Below are 24,795 nucleotides of genomic sequence, written 5' to 3'. Positions count from 1 at the left end.
AAAGGTGTTTTAAAAAATAATAAGAAAAAGCAATTCTTAGACTTCATACCGTTACAAATTACACTGGAACTCAATGTGGCCCGAGAAAATGTAGAAATGAAAAAAATGAGGGCCTCTGGGCCTGTGACAATCTGCCCTTCTCTCTCGGGGTCCTAGATATCAAGTTGATAAATTTGACATAAAACTGAATGATCTTGCTCGTCTGTCTTTCTGATTTAGTGTCCGTTGTTTTAAAGTTTTTGAAATGCTTTTTAATAAATATTTTATATGATTTGCAAGTAATGATATTTATTAAAATTAGGTCTAAGTTTTTGATATTTTAATTGCTCAATTTTGTATGCATTGTTTTATGGAAGAAAGCGAAGTTTTATTTTCATTATACCTATAAATATTAATATTACAAGCGAACTTGTCTAGATTTCAATTAAGTGACAAAATAAGTTCACAACAACTTATATTTTCATCCTTATAACATTACAATTAATAAATTCCAAACTTTTCTGTTACAATACTATATCTGTATTAACCTTGCACAAATAACGAATGGAAAAAATGAAGGAGACCTACTTGTTACATGCTAAGATTGGGAATACCTCTAATTTTGCTTTACGATCATTAATGATCCGGCTTGAAGGATCATAAAATGTTGCGTTGATTCCTTTAGTAGACTGTATTTTACAATAATTTATACAAAATAAACCTAACAATATCCTTACCTATAAATTGTTACTGCATTTGAGATTCGATTCCATCTAAGGAAGATTTTCCAATTATTTCATTCCACCAATCTACAATTTACTGTTATGTTTCAATTAACAGTGTGGTCCTTAGAGACAGCAAGAAAATCTAAACATTTAATGTTGATGACATGGACTATTTACTAAACCACCAACCCTTAAAGTAAACTCTTAAAGTAGATATTTAATATCTTATCAACATATTGGTTATTCTATTGAAAATGGCTTGATGAGCACGACCTTTACCTACCTACTCCACGTTCAGAATTGGTTAAGGGTTCAATATTTTACAATGCAAAAAAATGCACAATCACTTGCCAATTGAAATCAAATCGATATATTCGATTCTTGCATTCTGCAATAATTTAAGGGCATATTTACTGGAAAGTGCCTTTTACTTTTTTACAAAGATTTCTATTTTAATAATAATATTTATTTCCAAGCATGCTACATACTAGTTTCATTAACTATAATTTTATTAATCATTGTGGTTTTCTTCTGTATATTGAAATTTTAGTTTATTTGTATCTTTATTTAGATATTTTGTTTACAAATTGTAACAATTAAGCATTTTCTACCCCCCCCTCTTTAAAGGTATATAGTAATGTACTATATCTAAGGACACTCTAAGTTACTAATACAACAGAAATAACAATTATAATACACACTATACATTTTGATAAACCTCATGTAAATCTGTTTACCAAATCGTCAGGTTTAAAACGTTTTTGTCTGAGCACTTCACCTTTATTGTAAAACAGTTCTTTCATGACAATATTAGGATGTGTACTTACACGATCACTGTACCTGCTGCTGCAACTTTTGATAACTTCCTTTACAGAAGGTCTTTCTCTATAGATGCCGATGTAACATACCATTGGGCATTTACTATAGATCGTAACACTTTATTTTGAAACCGCTGCAATATTTCTAGGTTAGATAGTGTTACTATCTATCCAGAATTGGGAAAAAAATGTGAGCAAATGGAGTGACATGGTGTGGACAACTGGAAACTAAAATTTTTGATTTTTCGATTTAAAATATCAGATTGCTAACATTTAATAAATTACAATTAGGAGTGTTTTTAAAAAATTCGTCAAACAATTTGATATTTCATGTCGACACCATTTTGTAGTTTTTTTTGGGCTAGTGTCATTACGATAGCAACAGCTTAAGAATTTTTCAAATTTTTTTTGTTCCAGATCATCACAAGGGGTGAAATCATGTAAACCAGGGTTCACCGTTTATTTCGTAGCCCCTATTTTACCAGCCTGTAATTTATTGAAATTCTGATATTTTTTACAAGTTTTTTTATAATCTAAAAAAGTTAATAAACATAACATAAAAAATGGATAATAAATATGTTTTAAATTTTTTTGTTAGTTTCAAAAATGCCTAAAATTTAGGCTTTTAGACCAGAACACCCCCCTTAAAGGAATATTTATTAGTTAATTTAATAATAATAATTGCTTATTAATAATACCATTTGAGTTATTCTTCAATTAGAAACAAAGTTATTGATTAATAATAATCACATCAAATGATTTAGTAAAATTCGAGGAAAGAGAATACATTAAAAAAAACTATTTTTATCTATTAAATTATTTATTCCATCAAGTTTAATAATTTAAAATTGAATTATTTTCGTTTACTGCTATTGATGTATTGGTCAAAATGATTTCTATTATTTATACATGATGAAATAACAAAAAGAGATATACTTCGCATTTTTTTTTATTATCTTCATCAAGTATTTTCGAACAGGCAAATTTTAGTTATAATAAAAGACAAATATACAATATATTCTTAATAAAACCCCAATATTTGTATGGAGGACAATAGTTGTTGTAATTTTTACAATTTTGGTCTGGTTTGAGTTAATTGATGGCAATCTAAATATATTAAATTTTGAGTGAAATGTATTGTCAGCTATTACAAAATAAGACTTAACCAGAAATATAAAATAAGATAAGACAAAAGTTCATATATAATTCCATTAAGCCAATCAAAACTTAACTTTCTTGATGACTCATGGCTCGTGCTTGAGCTCTTACTCTCTTTTCATATTCTAAACGATTCTGACAATAGATGGTATATGCTTCAGCCTGTGCGGGATCTTTTACATTTGGTTCATTTAACAAGTCTTGAATACCCAAAAGTATCTGTTTAATAGTTATAGCTGGTCTCCAGTCTTTTTCTTCATCGAGCAATGACAAACATACAGTCCCTGTAAAAGAAATGAACATGTATGTATAATGAATGTATGTTGAGCCTCTATGAATAAATCAGAAGTTGCTCTTTAAGGAAAAAATATGGAATGTTTTTTGTGTTGATTGTTCTAAAGTGGGGAACATAATTATTAATTTTTTAACCTTTATATGTATACTGTGGGAATCAAAATTAAATAAAATTGCATTCGAAACAGATTTATTAGGTCCATAAAGGTATAACCTATTCGTTCAAAATACTGTGAAATCCTTTAAGAATATTTTCTTATCAGAGCTTGAAAATATTAATTTATTGTAGCACACAATTTTTCCAAAAAAGGAACTTTAGGACAAAACATGAAATAAAATGATTTGTAGGAACCTTCAAATATCAATAATATATAAAGGAGTATTTTTTTTTGAAATTATTAAACCTTTTGTCTCATCAAAGTTTTTCTTCTTTTTTTTTAAATAAGGGTATTAAAATTCAGATTTGCATACCTTGATTCATTTAACAAAATAATTTTAAATGAATAAGATAAATATTTTAAATTATGTTATTCGAACACAAAAATATTTTGTAAGTTTTTCATTAAGAATTTCATGAAAATGGGTGAACGAACAGTATGTATCAAAATAAAGTTACGGTGATTGTGTCTCATAACTGGAAATGAAGCAAAGCAGGAAGAAAATAAACCTATTAAGAAAGTCTGTACAAATATACTTATGTAAAAGGAATAACAAATAGATATGAAGGCTGCCATAATTGAAGCCCGAAAACCAAAAAAGGGACTTAGGGACCAATTTGCAAAAAGGGACAAAAAGACATTTATTTGAACATATTGAATCAGATGTGTCGCAGGATCCATTGAAATTTTCTTTGGAAGCTATGTTATGTTTTTGCATAAATAATTAATTTAAAAAAACAATTTCATTTCATGTCCTTTATAATAAATAAACCACAATACTAGGAGGATTAGATAAGATTCAAGAATATATAATAATATAGTCTTCTATAAAACAGAAAATTGGTTTCATGTGAGAAAATTATTTTTCAGTTTTGTTTAATTTCGGAGCAACATAAAATAGAATGAAAAACAGTTTTCTCAATTAATAGATATTTGCTATTTCTTCAGCACTTTCGTTGTGAGCGGAAAAACTTAGTTTTATCTCACACACGGGAATCATTGGTTTATTTCTTATATGACTATGATATTTTTTCCCAATTCCCTTATATAGCTGAAATCTGTGGTGAATTTACCAGTAGGCTGTAGCCTAGGGTGGCATATTTCCATTTCATGCTGTTTGAACATTTTTCATTTCAATACAAAATAAAAAAAATAATGTTGAAACTGCTGCTGATATATATAAATCACTCCATTAAATTTTTCATAGCTGAGCAAAAGAACTTTAAGTACCTGTTTAGAAGTAAAAGCGATGGAATTGAATGTTTAAAAAGAATATACTAAAGAAATTGGAAAAAAGCAACAAAAAAGAGAATTTCATCAGGCAAATGATGACAGTATTGTATTGGCAGCGAGTGATTACTTCTGAGTTAAGATATTTCTCGTTATCATTAATAGACTAATAGACTTATAGATAAATTTTTATTTCTTGCGAAATTGAGTGAGTTGTCACCATCGGTTCTAGCGGGAGAAGCTAGTAGTAGTGGAAAAAATCTTTGTTTTCGCTAGAAAAAAAAATTAGAAACATTTATCCATACTTTAATATAGCACTTCATATTACTCTTTGTACACCAGAGAACAAATTATTGAGGTGAGAGAAACTTTTCTTGCTTGAAAATAGTGAATAACTGTTTACAATAAAGTCAAAATATGAACGTTGTTTCAGCTCATTTATGCACTGAGTCAGACCTAATGAATAAGCTTTCATTCAATGATATAATTAATGATTTTACGAGTTCGAAGGCTCAAAAATATACTATAATTTTTTCATAATTTAACTGAAACTTCAAACAAGAAAACATATTAATTTATTGTTTTTGAACTGTGAGTGTAATAAAAAATATGTATCAACGTTGTAAACTTTATTCATATTAAGAATAGTGTTGAATAGTTTTAAGACATATCTTCCTTACTTTAAAAGTAGTAGATGATTGAAATCTTTACTTAAACAAAAAAGTAATAACAATTTTATGGCGTGAAAATAATCAAGGACCTTACACGAAACCTCAATTATCAAATTGCAGTTGAATTTTTTTTATGAAAAATGTAACTTAAATAATTTTGAACATAGGTGTCAAATTTCATACGTCAGAAGAGGCAGCAAAAGAATATTAGTCTACAGACTTCAAATCTGTAAATCTGTCACTGGCTGAAATGATTTTGCAGTGAAATTTTACTTTCAATTTTTTGATATTATATATTATCTCCCTGTAATTGTGGTCAGGCTTAGTCTAAACTCGCAAGAGCCGGTACTTCTGATGGTGTCTCGTCCACGCCATTGAAAAATCCATTGCACTTTAACCTCAAGAATTCTATTACAAAACTAGAATAGGTTTCATCAAATGATTATTGTAAATAATATATATAAATTTACAAAAAACTGATATTTAAAGTATAAAAAAATAATCGAAATTAAAGTTAAATATTAATTTTTCATCTACTACTAATAAACATATTTACAATATATTTTTTGAAATTTTTTCACAATTATCTACCTATATCAAACTGAACCTTTTTCAATATAGAATTTAATAAATTTTTCAATTAACATTCTTTTATTAAATGTTACTTCCAACTGGAGATCACTTTATGAGAGCTTTGACCTTACTAAAGGGATACGTAAAGTGTTTGTTTCTTTGAACTTGAATTACTTGCATCAATGGCGTAATAGATGAGACATATTACCTCGTCCGTAGTTGAGAAAGGACAGCTAGAAGGTATATCTCTTCCACTACGAAGGTGTTAAGCTTAATAGGAGAAATGACATGTTTTAGCAATTATAATATAAAAGGGAGTCTATCAGAAACCACTGTATTGAACTAAAATATTTTTGCTTTGCCACTTTACCTGATGGATAAACATTTGGATGAAATAATGGCGGTTCAAATTTGCATTTTGGTGGACTTGTAGGGTAGTCTTCTTTAAATAACATTCTTAATTTATAATGTCCTTCTTCCCACGGAGTTCCCTTTTTGCCAGGAATAGAACACTCCCAATTCATTAAATTAAGAGTACCATCTGCATTTTTGGAAGGTCTGGCAACAAACCCAAATGGATGGTCTTTCCTCCATGCTTTTCTTTCTTCTGTTAACCGAGCACCTGCTATTCCTGACATTCTGATAAAAATAAAATATGGAATTATTTATATTTTCATCAACTTATAAATTTTTCTCACACTTTACATAACAATAAAAGGAAAAATGATTTATTTCAGATACTTAAGCAATAGTTAACTACGAAGTAAACAAAATTTTTGCAATTATTAGAAACAGTTCAGATATATCAACTATTAAATTCGTATTTATCATTAAAATTTATATAAAACAAAAACAAGTTAAACATGTAGACGCCAAGTATTTATTGGGGAAAAAACGGAGTTCCACAATATAAATCATAAAAATATATTTTACAGTAGAAATATTGACAGATGCATATAAAAATATTGGCTTCCTAAACATAAAATTCGTATTTAACAAGCTTGTAACGAGAAAACGCGGGCAAGGTCTTTGTGACGCTGAAGTAATTTTAGTATAATCATACTGTTATATCCTATTCATGCAAATATGGAAATACTTTTTAAACCATCATACCCAGATATGTTTTTAAATAATTTTATGAAGAAGAATTTCAGAAATATCAAAATATCGTTAGTAGAACCACAAATCACAGTAGACACACGTACCTATATATTCCGTAAATTTGGTTTGATTGAAAAGAAGAGGTAATGACATAAGTAATAACCGAATTTGAAGCGTGGTCTATAGATCTATGGAAACTTGTTACCACAGAACTATAGATGAAAAATCACAAAGCAATCAATTGTCTGCAGGATTTTTCTTGCTATTACTTTATAGGTCTTCTTCAAGTTAATGTAAGCGAGAGATTCTAGAGCAGAATATGAGGCAAATAATGGAGATAAGAGTGACTAACCACCTCGATACCCAGACCTTCTTTTCCAACATGCATCAGATAATTGATTCTGCTTTGTGTGTTTGAAAATTGCGCTTTAAACACAAACTTTTATGTAGGGATTTATCTCTTAGATTAGATTAAATTCATAATCCAAGATTTATCTAAATTTAAATATGTGTTTTTGAAATGGAATTACAACCGGGCTACTCAAAACCACAGAACATACCTCAAGGATGGGAATATTGTTTTGAGCACAAAACAATATTCTCTTACTGTATTTCCTAACCTAACCAATTCATTTTTCCTATCTTCATAAATGAATTCAATCATTTTTCTTCTAAGAAAGGTTACAACTTGACGTTTGATCACAGAACACAGTCAATTTAACAAATTTCACTTCTGCTACCTAGCACAAATTAAAAGAGCTCCAAAACATTGCGTCCGGTTCAGGACATGTTGAGTTGGTAATGTATTGATTGAAGTAATTATAGTAAATTAATTATATAAAATAAAATTATATGAAATTAAAATAATAATAATAAGGCTTTATTTCATTACAATCTAATTTGTTTCTGTAAAGATTATCATTTAGAGCGCACGTTACTTTTATCATTTCACCACTTTATCTGAGGGTGCAAATTAGTTAATGATTATTTATAGGTAGTTCAAATGAAAACATTCATTAATGTTTAACTTTTTTAAAAATTGATTTAATTTTCTATTAGAATCATGATTTTCTACCGCACATGCGCATAAGGCACGATCATTGGTGCAGTTGATCCACCCTCTTAAAAAGCAGATGAAAATAAAGCTATTTACTTCTTAACTTAAATAAAAGCTTCCCTTTTTTGCTAGAAGCTTACATTTTCCGCCAGCTTAGTATTTTCTTCGCTTTTTGCGAAGCAAATTATTAGTATTTTTATGGTGGTACAAATTAAATCGAAGCTCACCATCTGCTTGTTTTCTATAAAATCGATCTTAATTCTGCCAGGGTATTTTTCATAAAATTCAGATTTTTATTTAGACACTTCCGTAGACGTTAAATGCTACATGTTCAATGTAGTTATTAATTTTTTATAATCCCGTATGTCCCTGTTCTACATGAATTACGTAGTGGATGATTGTTAAAGTCTTCAAATGTACAGATATGTTTGACAATAGACACTGTAAGGCAACTTTTTATATCTGAGGTTCTAAGGCAAATATAATTAAATGCTAATTAATAATATGGCGAAGTCATATTGAAAAGCTGCTCACTTGAAATCACTCTTATGTATTCACATTTACAGTCACGGCTTGTAGAGTTATCTCTTACGAACAGACACAAAATGTAATTGTAATCACGGTAAAAATCCAAACGAAACATGATAGACATGTAGCCACTTGTCTCCGAAGCCTCGTGTCACAACCTATCCACACTCCCTCCGCTCCTCTTGTTTCGCACCGCTTGGAATCAACCCCTCTCTTCGTGGTAAACACAATGCGCTAATCTCGGTGCAGACTGAGCGACATACGTTGCGTATGTACAGAGATGCCAGATTTCATATTTATGTCATACGTATGACATAAATACATAAAAAATATATTATCTGTAAAAGGAGAAAAATTCAGTGTGCGAGGGTCCATGGGTCTTATTCATGGGTGGATGAAGCGAGCTGTCGCCAAATTATCTGGCAGAGAACAAATAATGCAGATAATACAGGGAATGCCATTCTTCGATTCAATAATAAGTGTAGGACCCCATAACATCATAACATTTTCCAAAATGTGAATATTATTTAAATAGGACGGTGTGAACTATTGATGATTGCCAGAAGTCAATAACGAAAAAGTGTTTTCACAAGTAAATCTTAACTAAACCCAGTTGAGAAATTGCCTTAAAACCAACATTGGAAGGGTTCTAAAAAAAACGCTAATTGCTACAACTTCACTGTGTCCACAGATATAACAAATAAATTAAATTCTGAGGCAATTTATTTCCAAACAAAAAAGTAATTCAGATTCGAACTGAATTTCATAAAATCTCTTTAATTTTATTATGTGCTTTAGTTGATTTTACTTAGGCACTTGATGTAAAAGTAAGTAAATAAAGAAAATATCTACTTGTATTTTCTACTTTTATTCCCAATACAAGAGCTTTATTTCGGAATCTTACAGTTCCTCACGATTTTCTTGCTAAAGACCTTACGATTTTTGCTTCTAATCATCTGGCATCCTTGCACATGTATCCTGAAGAATAGTAGAGCAGCATACAAGTAAAAACAGATTTTAAAACGTATATGTAAGCTCTGATTGGTCTGTGAGATTAAATAAAGTTTTGATAACTCTAGATATAAATTCTGTCGTGCGATTTTTCTAATTTTGTGTTTTCTGAAAGAGCATGAAATTTTAAACAATCCCTGTAACTTTTTCCATCTTGCAGTAGTATATTAGCTGAAATTGCTGGGCTAGTAGTTGTCTCTCTTGTTATTGTTTTATTATTAAAGGAAAATATTTCTGCTAGAGTTAGTCAATTTGAATACTACACTATTTTATTTGCTCTTTTCACTGTTATTATCTCACTATCTTTATACTTTCTCTAAATAGTGTGCTTACTATTTACACTACCACTACATCAACACTCACAATTACACTGTGACTAAATGTAAACTGTTTACCTTCAGTCTCTGAAGACGATAACTATTCAGTTCAGTATGAACCAATGGTTCCAAAAATTCCATCATAGTTCCAGGCTTCTTTCTTTCTAAAAATTGTAATTAAAAAATGTCAATCTTTCGATATCTTGTGAACAACTTATATCCTCATTTCCCCAGCAGGAGGAAATATTCAATTGTACGCCACCATCTTTTTAACAAACGACGTTAAATTGAATAAAAAAGATGGAAAAGCTGGAAAAACCTTTTGAATTTAATTAATAATAAAAATTAAACCAACCATCCCTGAACACGATTATCCAAACTAATATTTATAATAAATAATAAAAGAAGTTTGGCAACAAATCAAAGAGCACAAGGAATAAAAGCACTTATAAATTGAAAACAACTTAGATTTTTATACATTAAACATAAGGTTGGGACTTATATATGGAAATCCGGGATGGTTGTAGCCCTCAACTGGATTCCTAGATGTTCGAGTTGTTGAATTTGTTGCTTGTGATGCACCAGTTGGATCCTTATGTGAAGTTGAAACTTCCAACCTGATAGCTGTAGAACTGCGGGAATAAAAAATAAAATAAGGAAGAAAACGGGTACACAGATGGAAATTACTGAAGAAGGAACGAGTGAATAGAACATATTTGAATTAAAAGGAGCTAATGCTCTAACACATGAAAGAAATTGAATTTATATTTTCTTAAAATTTAACCAAACAGGAATCTGTTCCATTCTATTCGTTCTGTTTCCCAAATAAATAGAAAATATGAATTTACACTAAAATAGAAAGTTTTTCTGAGCACGATAATAAAAAAAAAGTTAAAAACATATTTGAAAAAACTTACCAGCGAATATAAAAAATACAATCACCACAAATTTACTTTGATATAAACACTGGAGTGTTTAATTTAATTATATTTAGTTAGTAGCTTGGATAATGTGCATTTTGAAAGCAAAATATCATCTAATGAATTATACTATTCCTTTATTCATCTAAATAAACACACATATGGTTATTGTTGAATGTTATACTCTTTATACAACTCTCTACCAAGCAATTACTATAGTAATCTAATAAATACCATGTACAAAAAATTATATTTCATCCAAATGCCTTGTATGAATCAGTTTATCCTTAAATTTTTATAGAAAGTAGAATAAAAATATGCATGATTACAAAAAGAAGTTTATTAAAAACAAAAGAATAATAAATTTATTTATTGGACCAAAATCAATGGTGAAACAAACGTAAGTTTGTGTGAGCTAAAACAATCTTGTGTTCATTGCATGCTTTAATTACTTCTTCGTCATTAGTAGATCCAGAGGGACTACCGATGTACGAGACTCCACTCTGAAACAAGATATATGTTTCAAAAATGTATAACGAAAATAAATATTAATGTCTCATGAAGAAAAGAAATTATTTTTATTTTTTATAAAGTATTTTGCAATAGTTGCTTCATCAACCCTTATGTAACCTTTTTCAAATTATTTCTGTCTTGAACGAATTGTTGATAATGTTTTTTATCCCTACACAAAACACCTTCAATACCATAGGATTTTACAGGATTATACTCCGTTGAAATTAGCTATACAATGAGACAAACTGGAGCAACTAACCATGCGAAAATCTGAATGCAGGCTGCAGGTAAATGCCCAATCAAATTAACGGGCAGTGACACAATGGCTCCTGTGACCGTTAATAATAAGAGCTTGGAGGCACACATTACTGACAGAAAACAATGGGCGGGTGGCTCTAAGATTGTAATACTGAATGATGGAGAAATAATGAGTGAATTTTTCGAGCTTGGGGAACATGCTATCGTCCTCCAAACTGTAGGATTCGATTGAATGTATACGTAAGAAGCCTTAAAAATACAGTAATCCAAATCGGCTTGGTCATACAAGCCATAAAAAATAAATGGCATGCTCTGAGCTTGTGTTGGAGCGTAAAAAAGTGATACAAGAACTGGTGGTGATGACAGCCAGGTTCAGTTCGTTTGGGGTGTTTGGGGAAGGGAAACAAGGAATCGATGAGGCTGACTGGATCGTCAGATTGGAATCAGCAAATTCACCAATGGGTCTAAAACCAAAACTGTGGCAATTACATCTCTCAGAAGTTTGCTTGCAAAACGTCGAGCCTGACACTAATTAATCACCTATTGAAGACTCAAAGGACCAAATCATGTAATAGTGAGAGTTGTTGCAGCGGTAGTAAACAGTGTGTTCAGTATATATCATCAAAGTTCTAACTTAAATGACAAAAGTTGTGAAAAACTAAATTTAAAGTACAATTTTTATCATAAAAACTTCTTAATTGTAAATAAAATTATTTTTTCTCTTGGGAAAAGTGTACAGTGGATATAAATAAATTGATCTTACTTGTCTTGCTCTATCAACGTTATCCCTAAATGGAAAGAAGGCATCGGAAGCTACAACAACTCCAGTCAAATTACTAAGCCATGTATGCCTTTCAGTTGGTGTTAGTTCTATAGGTACTTCATCATACATTGCTTCAAATGTAGCTCTATCCATATCTTTACCTACAAGTTTGATAGAATTTTTATTTGTTCGTGTAGAATCATATATTTGGAGTTGTCTTCTTATATTGTGTAAAGTAAACACTAGATTAAATTTCTTGCCTTCAGTTTAAGTTCTATATTAACCAGCTCGGTGAGATTTCATTTTATATATTTTGATGCCAATTTTAGACATACTTAATGTTGTAAGTGTGATTTTAACTTCTTCAATCAATGCTACCATACAACATAGCTATCAATTGTATTCTATTACTTGACACCTGACTACCTTTGTACATACCATTGGAGTGTAATTTATTTGACAAATTAAAACAAGTCATTAGTAGTGATTTCCGACAATTATGGATTAATGTTGCCAAACAAATAAAGATATTCAACTAGCGCTTTTAGTGACAAATTCAAACGCCTTATTGACTTACTGTTGTTTCCGTATTAAAATGAAGCAATTTTGAAAAAGTAACAAAATAAGTAGTATAACAATGAAAATTAGCCTGTTAAGTTTTTCGTCAAACATTTACCTAGTTTCATTAATTATTGAGACAGTGGTCACTTCTGTTGTATGGCTACTTCCAATAGAAAAAAAAAATGGTTGACTTTCTACTCATCATTATCATCATCAAGCCTTTCAATCTCATGTGGATTATGGCTATCGCTTTTGGCACTTTAAATACTTTTTTTTGAGGTGGATTACTCCTCGTCTTTGCCCGGTGGAGACTCTGACTTCAGTTTCATCATTCACCACCACCAAATACTAATAGGTTATCACCACGACTTGCAACTAGGGATGTCGTGTATTTTCATTAACTTTTTCGTAGGTTTTTAATAACCAGACACCATGTTATGTTATGATGAACTATTGTAGAATAACATAATTAGACATTATTAATTATTTATCACTTTAATTATTTGAATTAAATACAGTAACAAAAGTTAAGCAAGATCTCACATCGTGACGACAGATTACAATGGACCAATTACCCAGTCCCCTCTACACAGCACTGATATGTACATATATAAAAATAGCCAGGTTTACACTGCTCTATAAAAGTATTACTAGTTGCCTTTTACTACGAAGCTAGACATATACACCCTCAACGGCCAACCACCCAATTACACACTTCCTATTTTATCTCTGATAATGGATGGATGTGCTAACTATGAATCAATTTTGTGTATATCCGAATAACTCTGGGGATAGATCAAATGTTTTATTTTAAATTCCACCACATCATTCTTCTCTCATGAAAATGTAGTGTTTGTTGAGTTATATTTACTATTAATAAAAGGAGAGCCGAGATCTCCGACTTCTTATAAATACCTGAGGTTTTCTCTTATACTATTTTATCATAGTATTAGCTGGCAATACTATGACCACCTGAGACTGACCCCTATATTATGTACATTTCCATCTTCCCCAGTTATTTTTGCTTTAAAGTAGTCCAATATTCACTTTGTTATATTAACATATTTTCTTCGGATTCTCTTGGATATTGATTAAATTTTCTTTTGAAAAATAAACTGACTTACATCTTTTTTTAAATTTTTTTCGAAATCTTTCTTGTCTATCTCACTTTTTAGATTAACTTTGGTTAGAACTTTAAAACCTCTACTACCAAGAAAAAGTAGATTAAATGATCCTGATATGACAATAACTGTTAATAGGAACTTCCCAAATGAGCTATTGATTGACAATCTCAAAAGAATGTATTTTTATATGAAAATTTTGGTTATGACTAACAAATTATTGAAAAAATGTATTAAAAGAATCTTACCTACAGTTCCATTAACGAAATTATCTATTGCATTAGAAATATCTGCCCTTTTAACACTTTTCTTGAATTTCATGTTAAGCACTTTAGGATGTTGTCTTAACCACCAATTATCAGCTTTATCGCCAGCCAATCTTGTGCAATGTATTCTAGATTGTTGACCAGCACCAATACCGATAACTTGTCCATCTTTAGCGTAACACACTGAGTTACTTTGTGTATATTTGAGGGCTATGGTGGCGACAATAAGATCTCTAATAGCAGAATCGGGAAGAGTCTTATTTTCGGATACGATATTTGAAAATAACGTTTTATTTATTTCGGCGTTATTTCTTTGTTGTTCTAAAGTTAGTCCGAAAAGGATCTTTTTTTCTGTTGGATTTGGAACATAATTCGGATCAATCTGGAAATTAAAATAAATTTAACAGGGTTTAAAAAATAATTGTATTTGAAACTCTACAATGTTCCCCTTCCAAACAATTTCAATTCTTTTAATAATTCCTTTTACTTATTAGATAATATTTTAGTATAATAAACAGTATGGTACAAAATAAAGGAATAAATTCGTTATTTTAAAATCCTGACACCCGTCGATTTTTATTTTTAAACAGATTATTTGTAAGGTTCCCTTTTTATTTATTCATCGCTAAAATTTTTAAATATAAAAGTGGGTGTTTTAATACTTTATTTGGTAGGTATTCTTATAACTATTCAGCTATATCAATATGTCGGAGTAATTGATGTTTGTATTTATCTAAAAAATTAATAAACATTTAATATTAGAATAAATTGTATTATTAATTAAATACAAGGAAACCTAAACTAAGTGCTCCAATTGTTTACTTATAAGTTTCAGAATTATTTGTGCAACCTCGATACATATCCTTTCTTTGAGTTCAATAATATTTTGTGGGATATGTTGGTACACTTTTCAAGCACTCCCATAAAAAGAAATCAAGAGGAGTCAAATAAGGTAACCTAGGCGGCCATTCTATTGTTCCTGTTCAACCTCTCCACCGATTTGTAAAGACGTTGTTAAAGTAGTTACTCTAAATAATATACGTCCTATGACATTTTTTCATCAAGTGAACAACAAATGAAAAAGCAAGTTCTTTTTTAAAGATTTTATTTAGTGTTACCGGTCCCATTATCTGTTATCAAATCTTGTAAGTTAAATTTGATCCACTTCCTGGTTTTGATTGAGTTGAAGTTTTGCACACTTGTATAAATTGGTGGACGGTGCAATATTATTATGACAGAGCTGATCTGACGATGGAACTGGAAGGCGGCCATAGCAAATCCGTAATCAAACGACGCAATCCCATCGAGTTATTACTCGTTTGATTCGTCGTTAAAGTATCTTGGTTGGCGTGAATTACAACTCCAACAAATTAGAGAAAAAAAGTTCGTGGCGTTTATTATGAATGTGGATTATATATGATCGATTAGATGGATGTCCCAATGCCAAGGAGCACGTGCCTAGGGCTGAATGGTATGAGGGTGTATAAACATTTCATATCGCTAGCGTTGCGCCTCAGGCTACCAGGGCGAACACTGTTGTAACGAAGCCGTTATCCCTCTTCAATCGACCTCAGGGTGGTTGGACGGTTTTTGTTCCTATACTTGTGGGAACAACAAGAATAAAGAAAAACTACCACACAAATAAAACAACGTTTAGCAGTAGCTAAATATAAAGAAAACGAATTGTTAGATCAACGCAAATTAGGTAAGATACCATTAGAATACATCCATAAGAGAGAAGAAAAAATTAATTACAAGAAGAATACTTGGCCAGGCTTGAGAGGAAAAAGACTAACCAGAGGAATTTGCAACGTGGTAGCGTTGAGTACTTTAATAACGCGATAATTACATTTGTACTTCCTTCTAAGGCATATTGGAGCAGTGTAGAGCCTGCGCCTATACCTCACGTTATACTACGATTGTCGCAAACTGAAAAACCCCTCATTTTTCGAAAAATATAGTTTTTAAAAATCATAAAGTTTGACAGCTTATTTGGACAATATGGAATTCGAAAAATACATAAACTTCAAGCGCACAAAGCAGCACATATTATGTGAAGTAACTACGGACTATATAACGAAATAAAATGTTGTGAAAATGCTGCAACGTGCTACAAACTATGTTGTGGTAACTACTAAAAAGTTAAAAATGAAATCAAAGAAAAATAAGGTTATACTGACTGTTTTTATGAATTTCTGTAATCCGAAACATATTAATTATTTGTTGTTATTTCTAGGGAAATACTTAGGTGTATTTGGAATTCATATTTTTTTAAGTAAAAAAACTTTTAGTGCATTCAAAGAATAGATGGTTTAGATCAGTAATTAGTGGGAAAACCCAAATACACAAATTTAATCAAAATATACACAAAAATGTTGAATATATGAAAAAAAATTCTAAGATCTACATCAATTTATTAATTTACGCATAAATATGCAAATCATTTAATTTAAATATGAACAAAAAATGTTGAATATATTAAAAAAAATTCTCATACCTTTTTCAATTTATTGATTAACTTCAAATAACACAGACATTTCAATATTTTTTACATATGTGCTAAACTAAACCTAAAGATACATTTAAAACCAAAAGCAAATCGTCATTATAAGATGGAACATGCCTTTTGGCGTGTTACGTTTTGCTTCAAACATTTTGAATATTCTTTTACTCCACTGACTTCAGTAGTCACATCTGATTTATTTATTCTAGCATTCAAGTTTTTGGAGAAATTATTTACCACTCCAAATAAAAGTAAATTTTAGTAAATTTGTGGTGATTTTATTCATTATATTCGGTGGTAAATTTTTCCTTGCTTTTTTTATTATTATGCTCACAAAAATTCCAGTTATTAATTTCCTTTTAGTTTTAAGTAAATTTTGAATTAAGTATCCGCGTAAATTCGTATTTTCTATTTATTTGGGGAACAGAACGGTTATGGTTATATATATATATATATATATATATATATATATATATATATATATATATATATATATATATATATATATATATATATGTTAGAGGCATAAGCTCCTTCCATTCAAATCTGTTCTTTCTACTTGTTCCTTCTTCTGTAATTCCATCTGTGCTCCTGTTTTGCGCAAAATTGTTGGAGTTGCATATTCACGCCAACCAAGATACTTTCAATACTAATCAAACGAGCTCAAATTCAATGACATCTAATATCAAAGTACTCGTCAAGATGAATTAAACGAGCCCAAATTCGATGGGGTTGCGTTGCTTTATTTATTTGGATTTTGCAATAATCAATAATTATAAAAACGCCCCTATTACATCAGTTGAGGAGGGAAAAAATTTTCCATTTATGAATTTTTTCCCATTTTTAATGAGAATTTCGAAAAATATTTAGTGGTTTACTGTTTTTATAATAACAATTTGCTTTATGTATTGATTACATATTTAGGTTTAATTTAGTACCTATATAAAAATTATTAAAATGTCTGTTATTTTGAAGTGAATCAATAAATAGAAAAGGATATGAGAATTTTTTTTTAAATATTTTCAACATTATTGGGCATAATTGTAAGAAGATACAAATAACTTTCAAAATAAAATAGTAATACTGGTTGCTTTGTAGAAATTCATACTAGAAACAAGCTACTTCTCGATAAAACTCAAATCACTCCTCCTAAAGTTAGTTTTGTTTAAGAAGTCATAACAGAACATAGAAAACATTCCAAACGTAGGTTAAACATGAGAATACGTTTCTATATCCACTTTTGCAAGCACAAAAGATTTAAATGAAATTAATCATCAGGCCTACATTATGGTTAAAAAGAACTTGTTGAAGAAATCCTTCTCACCCTAAAGAAGAGTCCATAAAGATCGAAACCCACTAGCAACACGCCACGCCACCCCACGCCATGTAACGTTGGTTCTCGTAATACATTAATACGTAATACACAAAAATTTTCAATAGCTTTGAGTACTTTATGGAGAGCACTAGTAATTCGTCTAGCGACCTAGATTTTTTAGGAGAATGTGTTTTGCACAGCAAGAAAAAAGAAAATTTTGGGTCCATAAAATAAAAAAGAAATCGTGAAAAACATGGTGCTTCAGGTGTATTAATCCAAGAACTGGAAGCAGATCCTAATCGGTATCATATGTTCTTCCTTATGGATAAAGAATAATTTGATTATTTACACAATCTTGTTAAAGATAAAATTAAAAAGAAAATCACATTTATAAAAAATTTATTACCACGTTTTTCTATTAACAATTATTGTTGCATTTCGAGTCAATCTTTAATATAAACCCAATGCGATAAAACTTTTCTATATACTGGCATACAAAGGCAAGAGGGGGACATTCACATGTCATAACACGCGTTGGTTACATCTGAGAATTTTGATTCGTTCCCCTGGGATGGCGTGGCGTGTGGTGGTCTGAGTGTGTAAGCAAACATTTGATTCAAATGGAAAAACATGCACATATATTCGACACGTGGCGTGTTGTTAGTAAGTTTTAATCGTAAGATTCGAAGCAATCTCCCATTAGCTCATAGAACCTAAATGGCAAATTTATGTAAACACTAAACGATGCCTATAATGAGTTTTTGATAGTAGAATTGTTTACCTTACAAAATAAAAAAATAACTTCAGTTTGTCTTTTTACCTGCAAAACACAGTAGTTTCCATTTTTCTTTTTTCTTAATAATTCGAGGGCTTCTGGTGTATAACCCGGAGCAATGATTCCATCTGATACTTCTCTGGATATTAAACGTGCTGTAGGCTGATCACAAATATCTGAAAGAGCTACAAAGTCACCGAAAGAAGACATTCTATCGGCTCCTCTTGCTCTAGCATAAGCAATAGCTAGTGGCGATAGTTTTTCTAGAAGATCATCAACCATGCAAACTTTAGCCTAGAACAAAAATTGCATTGAAGTAATCGCTTAATCAAATCCATCAACGCAGGGAGTATAAAAGAATTTTGTTCTTCTGATCATGTTTTATTTTCTATTGTATTTAATAGAAGCCCATTTGTATTTTTGCATCCATACAAAATCAGTATATTAATTATTGTTTAGACGTGAAAATTAATATCACTTGTGATATTGTTGGCCAGTGACGGAATTAGTTTCCAGACTTTCGTAAAGAAAAGTAAAGTGTATCCATACTAATGTTGGCCAGTGAAGGAAAAGTAAGTACCTACCTGCCTATTTGTTATATAAATATAGTTATATATATTGTTTATTTTATAATAGAGTACTTGCATGGAATAAGAAAAAAAAATAGTTTTGGATAGTTTATATACAACTTTTATTATATATTTTTCTAATTCTTTGATTAATATTGATAGAGAAAAAAAATTATAGAAAATTCAAAAATTTTGTAGGTAGTTTAAACATTTCAATAAGGCCGCCATATTGCGTTACGTCATAGGTGTAAAATAACCACTGAACATATGATACAAAGTAAATACGACAGTTATTCTCTGAGTTATTTTAAAATATTTATTTATTATTAAACTTCTATTAATCTGAAAAATGCTATATAAATCGTGTTTTGTGCCAGAATGTAAAAATGCCACGATCAAGTTTTTTTATGATGCCAAGAAATTCGAATGACAAAAATGGTTTGTATGGGAATATTGAATTTTGGAAGTAAAGTTTTCCATTTTAAAACATCTGCTAAAAACAATGTTAACTTTGTTAAAGAATATATTTTGGTATTTTCTAAAATAAAGAAAAAAAGGTTTTCGAGTTATAGGTCATGAAAATGATATAAGTTTAAATATAAAATCAATAATACAAAACCAAAATATATAAAGTTTAGATAATAGGTAGTTAGTTCTCTCCGATCCTCAGCATTGTAACATCTCCGAAAGTCTAATAGAAATAAAATAATCCCCCAATTGATAACGTATTTAGTTTTTTTTATAAATACACCTTTACCTAATCCATAATTCCACTATAAAGTGTTGGTTGTTTTGACGATCCTGCGAGATGTAATTATTTTTTAATATAAGTAAGATTCAAATTAAGCTTACTTTAATATTTTATAGTAATTAAGTTTATCATGCTTTTAATTTTTAACGTAATGTAAGAACTTAACCTATAAAAGGTTTATTTACTTTATTATTATATATAGAAAAATTTTTCATTTATACGTAACTATTCAATAAAAACTGTATTATAACAACACACGCTAAGTTGCCGGCAACGATAACCTCGTGATCATCAAGCAGACAACTGCTCAATGTTTTTCTTACACCGATGACGTCACAAATGAAAACCAATGATAATAGTTTTCTTATGTAGTTAAAAATTTGGAATTTTTGCGATTTTCAATTAAATATTTTACTTTTTGACATTATTTCATATAAAAAACTTATAAAATAAATACTTTTTAAAATGCAAGTATCCTATTTGCTTTAAACAAAAAATGGAATTGATCATAAATCCATTTGATAAAACGGAAGTGTAGACTGATATATAAGAAAAGAAGCTAATCATGGTTAGTACTAATAAGGAGCTGAAGTGACATTTAAAAGAAGGTATAAAAAATTTTGGCTGCAGGTAGAAATACCAGAAAAACATCCGGGACTGTGGGGAATTGTGCAAAAGCTTCTGATCGCGTTTCCCTCGTAATATCTTGTGGCAAAATGTTTTAGTGCCATTACAAACTTATTAATAATAAAAAAGGAGCAGATTGAATAACACAAAACGAGGAGATTTACAGTTATTCCTTACAAAACTTAAATTCTGATAATTTGCTATCAATCCTTCAAGTACATCCCTCTAATTAAAATTATATTTTTTTTTGTAATTATCATTGTAGAAGTTACTTTACGTTATGAATGTTTGATTATACATATTACGACTGTTATAACAATAATAATTAATAGGGCAATCATTTATATAATTTGAATAAATACCTACAACACAAGAAGGATACTATATTTCTTTTTACCACTTTTACCACACAGAAAAGTTTTGAAAGTGGCCTGTGAATGAAAAAAGGTTTGAGAACTAATAATTTGAACGAAAAAATCGTTCCCTATTCTTTTGTAGCCTTTGAGCACTCCTGTGCAAATATTTTACATCCTTTATGTGAGAGAATTAAAAATAAAAATTTATCATATCATTATTAAACAACAAAAAATAATTGATTACTAACTTGACTCTGATCCAAAGGAACACCTACAGCAGCACCCGCAGGAGAAACATGTTTGAAGCTGGTAGCTGCTGGTAGACCTAAAGAAGCTTTTAGTTCTTTTACTAATTGCCAACCGTTAAGTGCATCACATAAATTAATGTAGCCTGGTGATCCATTGACGACAGTTAATGGTAGTTTTTCAAGTGTTGTATAAAGTTGTGCGGGTTTCTGATGAGGGTTCATACCATATCTTAATGTTAATTGAGATATACCGCTAGAAAATTCTTTTCTAAAATAATCTGAAATAGCGGCATCATATTCAGCAGTATGTGTGAAAGCTTTTAATGCCAAAGTTTGTCTAAAATATTAAATAAAGTTTTATTAAAATCATTTACTATTCTATGATATAAAACAAAGGGATCAAGTAATTACCTAGTTTGTAAAGAAGTATCTTTTCCTGGATTATTCTTAAGCTCTTGTATAACAAGAGAGTAATCATTAGGATCTGTTACTACTGTAACTCTTTGGTGATTTTTGGCTGCTGCTCGTAATAATGTTACTCCACCAATATCAATATTTTCAACTGCATCATCTAATGTTACTTGTGGATTCGAAACTGTTTCTACAAATGGATATAAATTGCATACTACTATTCTTATCATTTCAATTTTTTGTTTTTTTAGATCTTCTTGATCTGAAGGTGAAAGTCTAAAAATTATTTACTGTAAAAACAAAGCAACAGGAATCTTATTTCTTTAAAACCTTGCTAGAATTCCTCCATGTACTACAGGGTGTAATGTTTTCACTCTGCCACCAAGAATTTCTGGTGCCCCAGAAATATCAGAAACATCCTTGATTGTAAGACCAGCATCTCTTAAAATAGCAGCAGTACCACCGCTTCCCACTAAAGTGAATCCAAGATTGTGTAAATTCTTACCAAATTCTACTAATCCCAATTTGTTTGAGACTGATAATAATGCTGAAAATTGTATAATTAAAGGGAATCATTAGTATTATTCAAAATATCATTTTGGTAAAAACAAAATTATATATGTTGTATTCCTTCCGCAAATACTTTCAGTTTGTTCCATATAAACATAAATATTCATAAGAATCCCACAAGGATACCAATGAGAGATTTGGTTTTAGAATATTTCAAAATAATTACTGGATTATTTGTTTCTTAAATAAATACTGGGATAAGGCAGGGTGATGGACTCTCAGCGGTATTGTTTAACATTGCAATTGAAGGTATAACAAGAGAATGTAATTTCGATGGAAGTATCATTAATAAATCAATAAAAGTAATAGCATTTGCTGATAATTTAACTCTATTAACAAGGGACCGAAAGAGTCTTGAGACCACATTAGAAAAAATTGTAAGAAAGACAGTAAAAAGAGGATTGAAAATAAATCAGGAAAAAAACTAAATATATGGGAATTGATATAAATAAGGAAGTACACAAACAAGAAAAAGTAAAGATAAATGACCTCTTCTTCAAAAAGGTTGACACCTTTAAGTACTTAGGAACAATGATAAGCAGCAAAAATAACCCAAAATGAGACAAGACAAAGAAAAACCGGGCAACCAAATTAAGAGTATATAATACTGCGATAAAACCAGTAGTTACATACAGTTACACACAATGAGGTGTGCAAAATGTATCAAAATAAAGGATTTCTACTATTCACCTCTGAAATAATTTCGAAAATGTTCGTTTTTACTGAACTGAAGACAAATTCAAAGAGCGTCGCTATTTGGTACATGAAGTTAAACATTTCTACAATTCAATTTAATTTAATAGTAGTTCACCTCTTCAGAGAGGTTGTAATTCAATATTCGCGAGGCCAGGAAAGTAGTTATATTCTCCTTGGAAGAATATAGCGAAATACATTTTCGGAATATTGATTTCCAAAGTGAATAGTATATATATATATATATATATATATATATATATATATATATATATATATATATATATATATATATATATATATATAGAGGGTATAAGGTATAATAAAACATTCAAATAGATACTACATTAAAAAACATTACTTATAAGTCTAAAGAGTTCCCATAGTATTTTATTAACTTTCGAAATTGTTGCATCATGTGTTTTTGAAATATTTTTAATTGCATCATTATTGTTTTATAAAGCTTTGGTATAACAGTTTTGATAAAATATGGTAACAAAACAAGTATTTACAAAACAATTATCAGTATTTCGAAATCCTTATGATAAAAAGCTGTACCACAAAACTATGACACATTTCAAGCGTACAATTTTTTCAGTAATTTATTAAAATATTTTTATTGAAGATCCAGTTTTTGTTGCAGTACACATCTTTGGAAAATCAAAATGATGTTATTCTTGTGTAAGAAAAAGTATCTATTTCTAACTGAATGTAAGTTTCTGATAGTGAGATAACCTTGGAATGAATTTTCAATAAATTAGATGATTAAATTCAATAACAACAATATGGGGAGTATTATTATTTTATTAAATAAGCTTTTCATAAATTGTTACTAAGCTAATTCAATTATTTTATCTTAGTAAAAAATGAAATATCTATTCAATTACTTTCAATTCATTCCATAACTCACACATCTTGAAGAATTAAAAAAAAAATAAATGCCAGTCTAATACTTCTATGTAATGTTATATTTAAAGGTTAGCAAAACTCGTAAACAAATATCTTGTTTTTATACATTTTCACACTAGATAATAATTTTCTACACAAAATTTCAAAATTGCAACCCTTTAGTTTAGAAGCACATTTAAAATCAAATAAAAAAATATCTCCAACTTTCAGTAAAGGTAACGTGGTTTCATAGATACGCCTGCTTTAATTTGACTCTAAAATAAACGGAGATGTGTTTTGAAATGAACTAGTTACTTCAATTCAAAAACTACTTTTGATTATAAGTATTTATATTATAATTTATTTGTATTAAAATATTTCAAGAGGTACAAACACATTAAGTTTTAGGTTAAGTTATTCTATGTGTTCGCTTACCTATTTTACCACCTGTTGCCATTGCAACCCAAGTTTATAATTACTAGTGTATAACTCAATGATAAATGTACGAAATTAAACTACTCTTGAATGATTATGCTTTTATAAAATATAAAAAGGTCACAAGCGATAAACTTGGATAACAAAACATACAGAATACAGAAGTAAATTAAGAAATAACTACTAAACCGTTATGACGTTAGTTATTCTAATCTTATGATATCGAGTATGGATACTATAGCTCGTTCGATTATCTTAACAAAAATTATTAATCAGACAAAAGTATGAGGTCACAGTAAATAGGACTCTGATATATTGAGCGAGAGAATAATTAACAAAATATATAACGTTATAATATAGTGTAAATTTGATTGTTCATTCAGTAATTAGGTTATGAAGAATAGATCATATTTCAAATTTTCAGATTATGAGAACCAAAAATAACGTGAGATGGTTATTTGTCAATTTTTTCATCATATTGTTTTAATAACAGTATACGAGGTATGATTAGAAATATCTGTAACAATACTTCGATATCCATATATTTTTATCATCTTACACAATGTTTATTTCACAACCTCTTATCTATCCCTTCGACTCTTCCAAGTCTTGTTCTTCGTTATACAAGTTTT

General features: G+C 29.6%; 2 protein-coding genes across 3 annotated transcripts; both read right to left on the bottom strand.

Annotated features, from left to right (window-relative positions):
- Positions 1–2,323: 2,323 nt before the first annotated feature.
- Positions 2,324–6,902, bottom strand: LOC130901267 (SUMO-conjugating enzyme UBC9-B). Of its 2 annotated transcripts, none has more exons than XM_057812489.1 (3): positions 6,812–6,902; positions 5,977–6,245; positions 2,324–2,964 (listed from the first exon to the last, which is right to left on the bottom strand). In XM_057812489.1, exons 2-3 carry the CDS (start codon positions 6,242–6,244, stop codon positions 2,750–2,752), a joined length of 483 nt encoding a protein of 160 aa, XP_057668472.1. In that variant the 5' UTR covers position 6,245; positions 6,812–6,902; the 3' UTR covers positions 2,324–2,749. The 2 variants fall into 2 exon arrangements, with proteins under 2 accessions (XP_057668472.1, XP_057668473.1); XM_057812490.1 differs by having other exon boundaries at positions 6,720–6,823.
- Positions 6,903–10,657: 3,755 nt separating this feature from the next.
- Positions 10,658–24,394, bottom strand: LOC130901282 (bifunctional purine biosynthesis protein ATIC). Its single transcript, XM_057812505.1, has 8 exons — positions 24,164–24,394; positions 21,908–22,124; positions 21,578–21,853; positions 21,167–21,503; positions 18,661–18,909; positions 14,005–14,404; positions 12,075–12,235; positions 10,658–11,043 (listed from the first exon to the last, which is right to left on the bottom strand). Exons 1-8 carry the CDS (start codon positions 24,183–24,185, stop codon positions 10,924–10,926), a joined length of 1,782 nt encoding a protein of 593 aa, XP_057668488.1. The 5' UTR covers positions 24,186–24,394; the 3' UTR covers positions 10,658–10,923.
- Between the last annotated feature and the right edge of the window lie 401 nt (positions 24,395–24,795).

This window comes from Diorhabda carinulata, chromosome X, assembly GCF_026250575.1.
Source record: "Diorhabda carinulata isolate Delta chromosome X, icDioCari1.1, whole genome shotgun sequence".
In the NCBI taxonomy this organism is placed as follows: domain Eukaryota; kingdom Metazoa; phylum Arthropoda; class Insecta; order Coleoptera; family Chrysomelidae; genus Diorhabda; species Diorhabda carinulata.
The sequence above is the reverse complement of the archived record's forward strand: the minus strand, read 5'-3'. Positions and strand labels throughout refer to the sequence as shown.

What these genes read in the sequence shown, in the direction of transcription:
- LOC130901267 (XM_057812489.1), bottom strand. Translation starts at nt 6,244, where the DNA reads ATGTCAGGAATAGCAGGTGCTCGGTTAACAGAAGAAAGAAAAGCATGG. An exon ending in TCCAAATGTTTATCCATCAG is followed by an intron (nt 2,965 to 5,976) that starts GTAAAGTGGCAA and finishes TTTCTTTTACAG; the next exon opens with GGACTGTATGTTTGTCATTG.
- LOC130901282 (XM_057812505.1), bottom strand. Translation starts at nt 24,185, where the DNA reads ATGGCAACAGGTGGTAAAATAG. An exon ending in CATGGAGGAATTCTAGCAAG is followed by an intron (nt 21,854 to 21,907) that starts GTTTTAAAGAAA and finishes AATAATTTTTAG; the next exon opens with ACTTTCACCTTCAGATCAAG. An exon ending in TTTCGTTAATGGAACTGTAG is followed by an intron (nt 12,236 to 14,004) that starts GTAAGATTCTTT and finishes TCAAACTTGTAG; the next exon opens with GTAAAGATATGGATAGAGCT.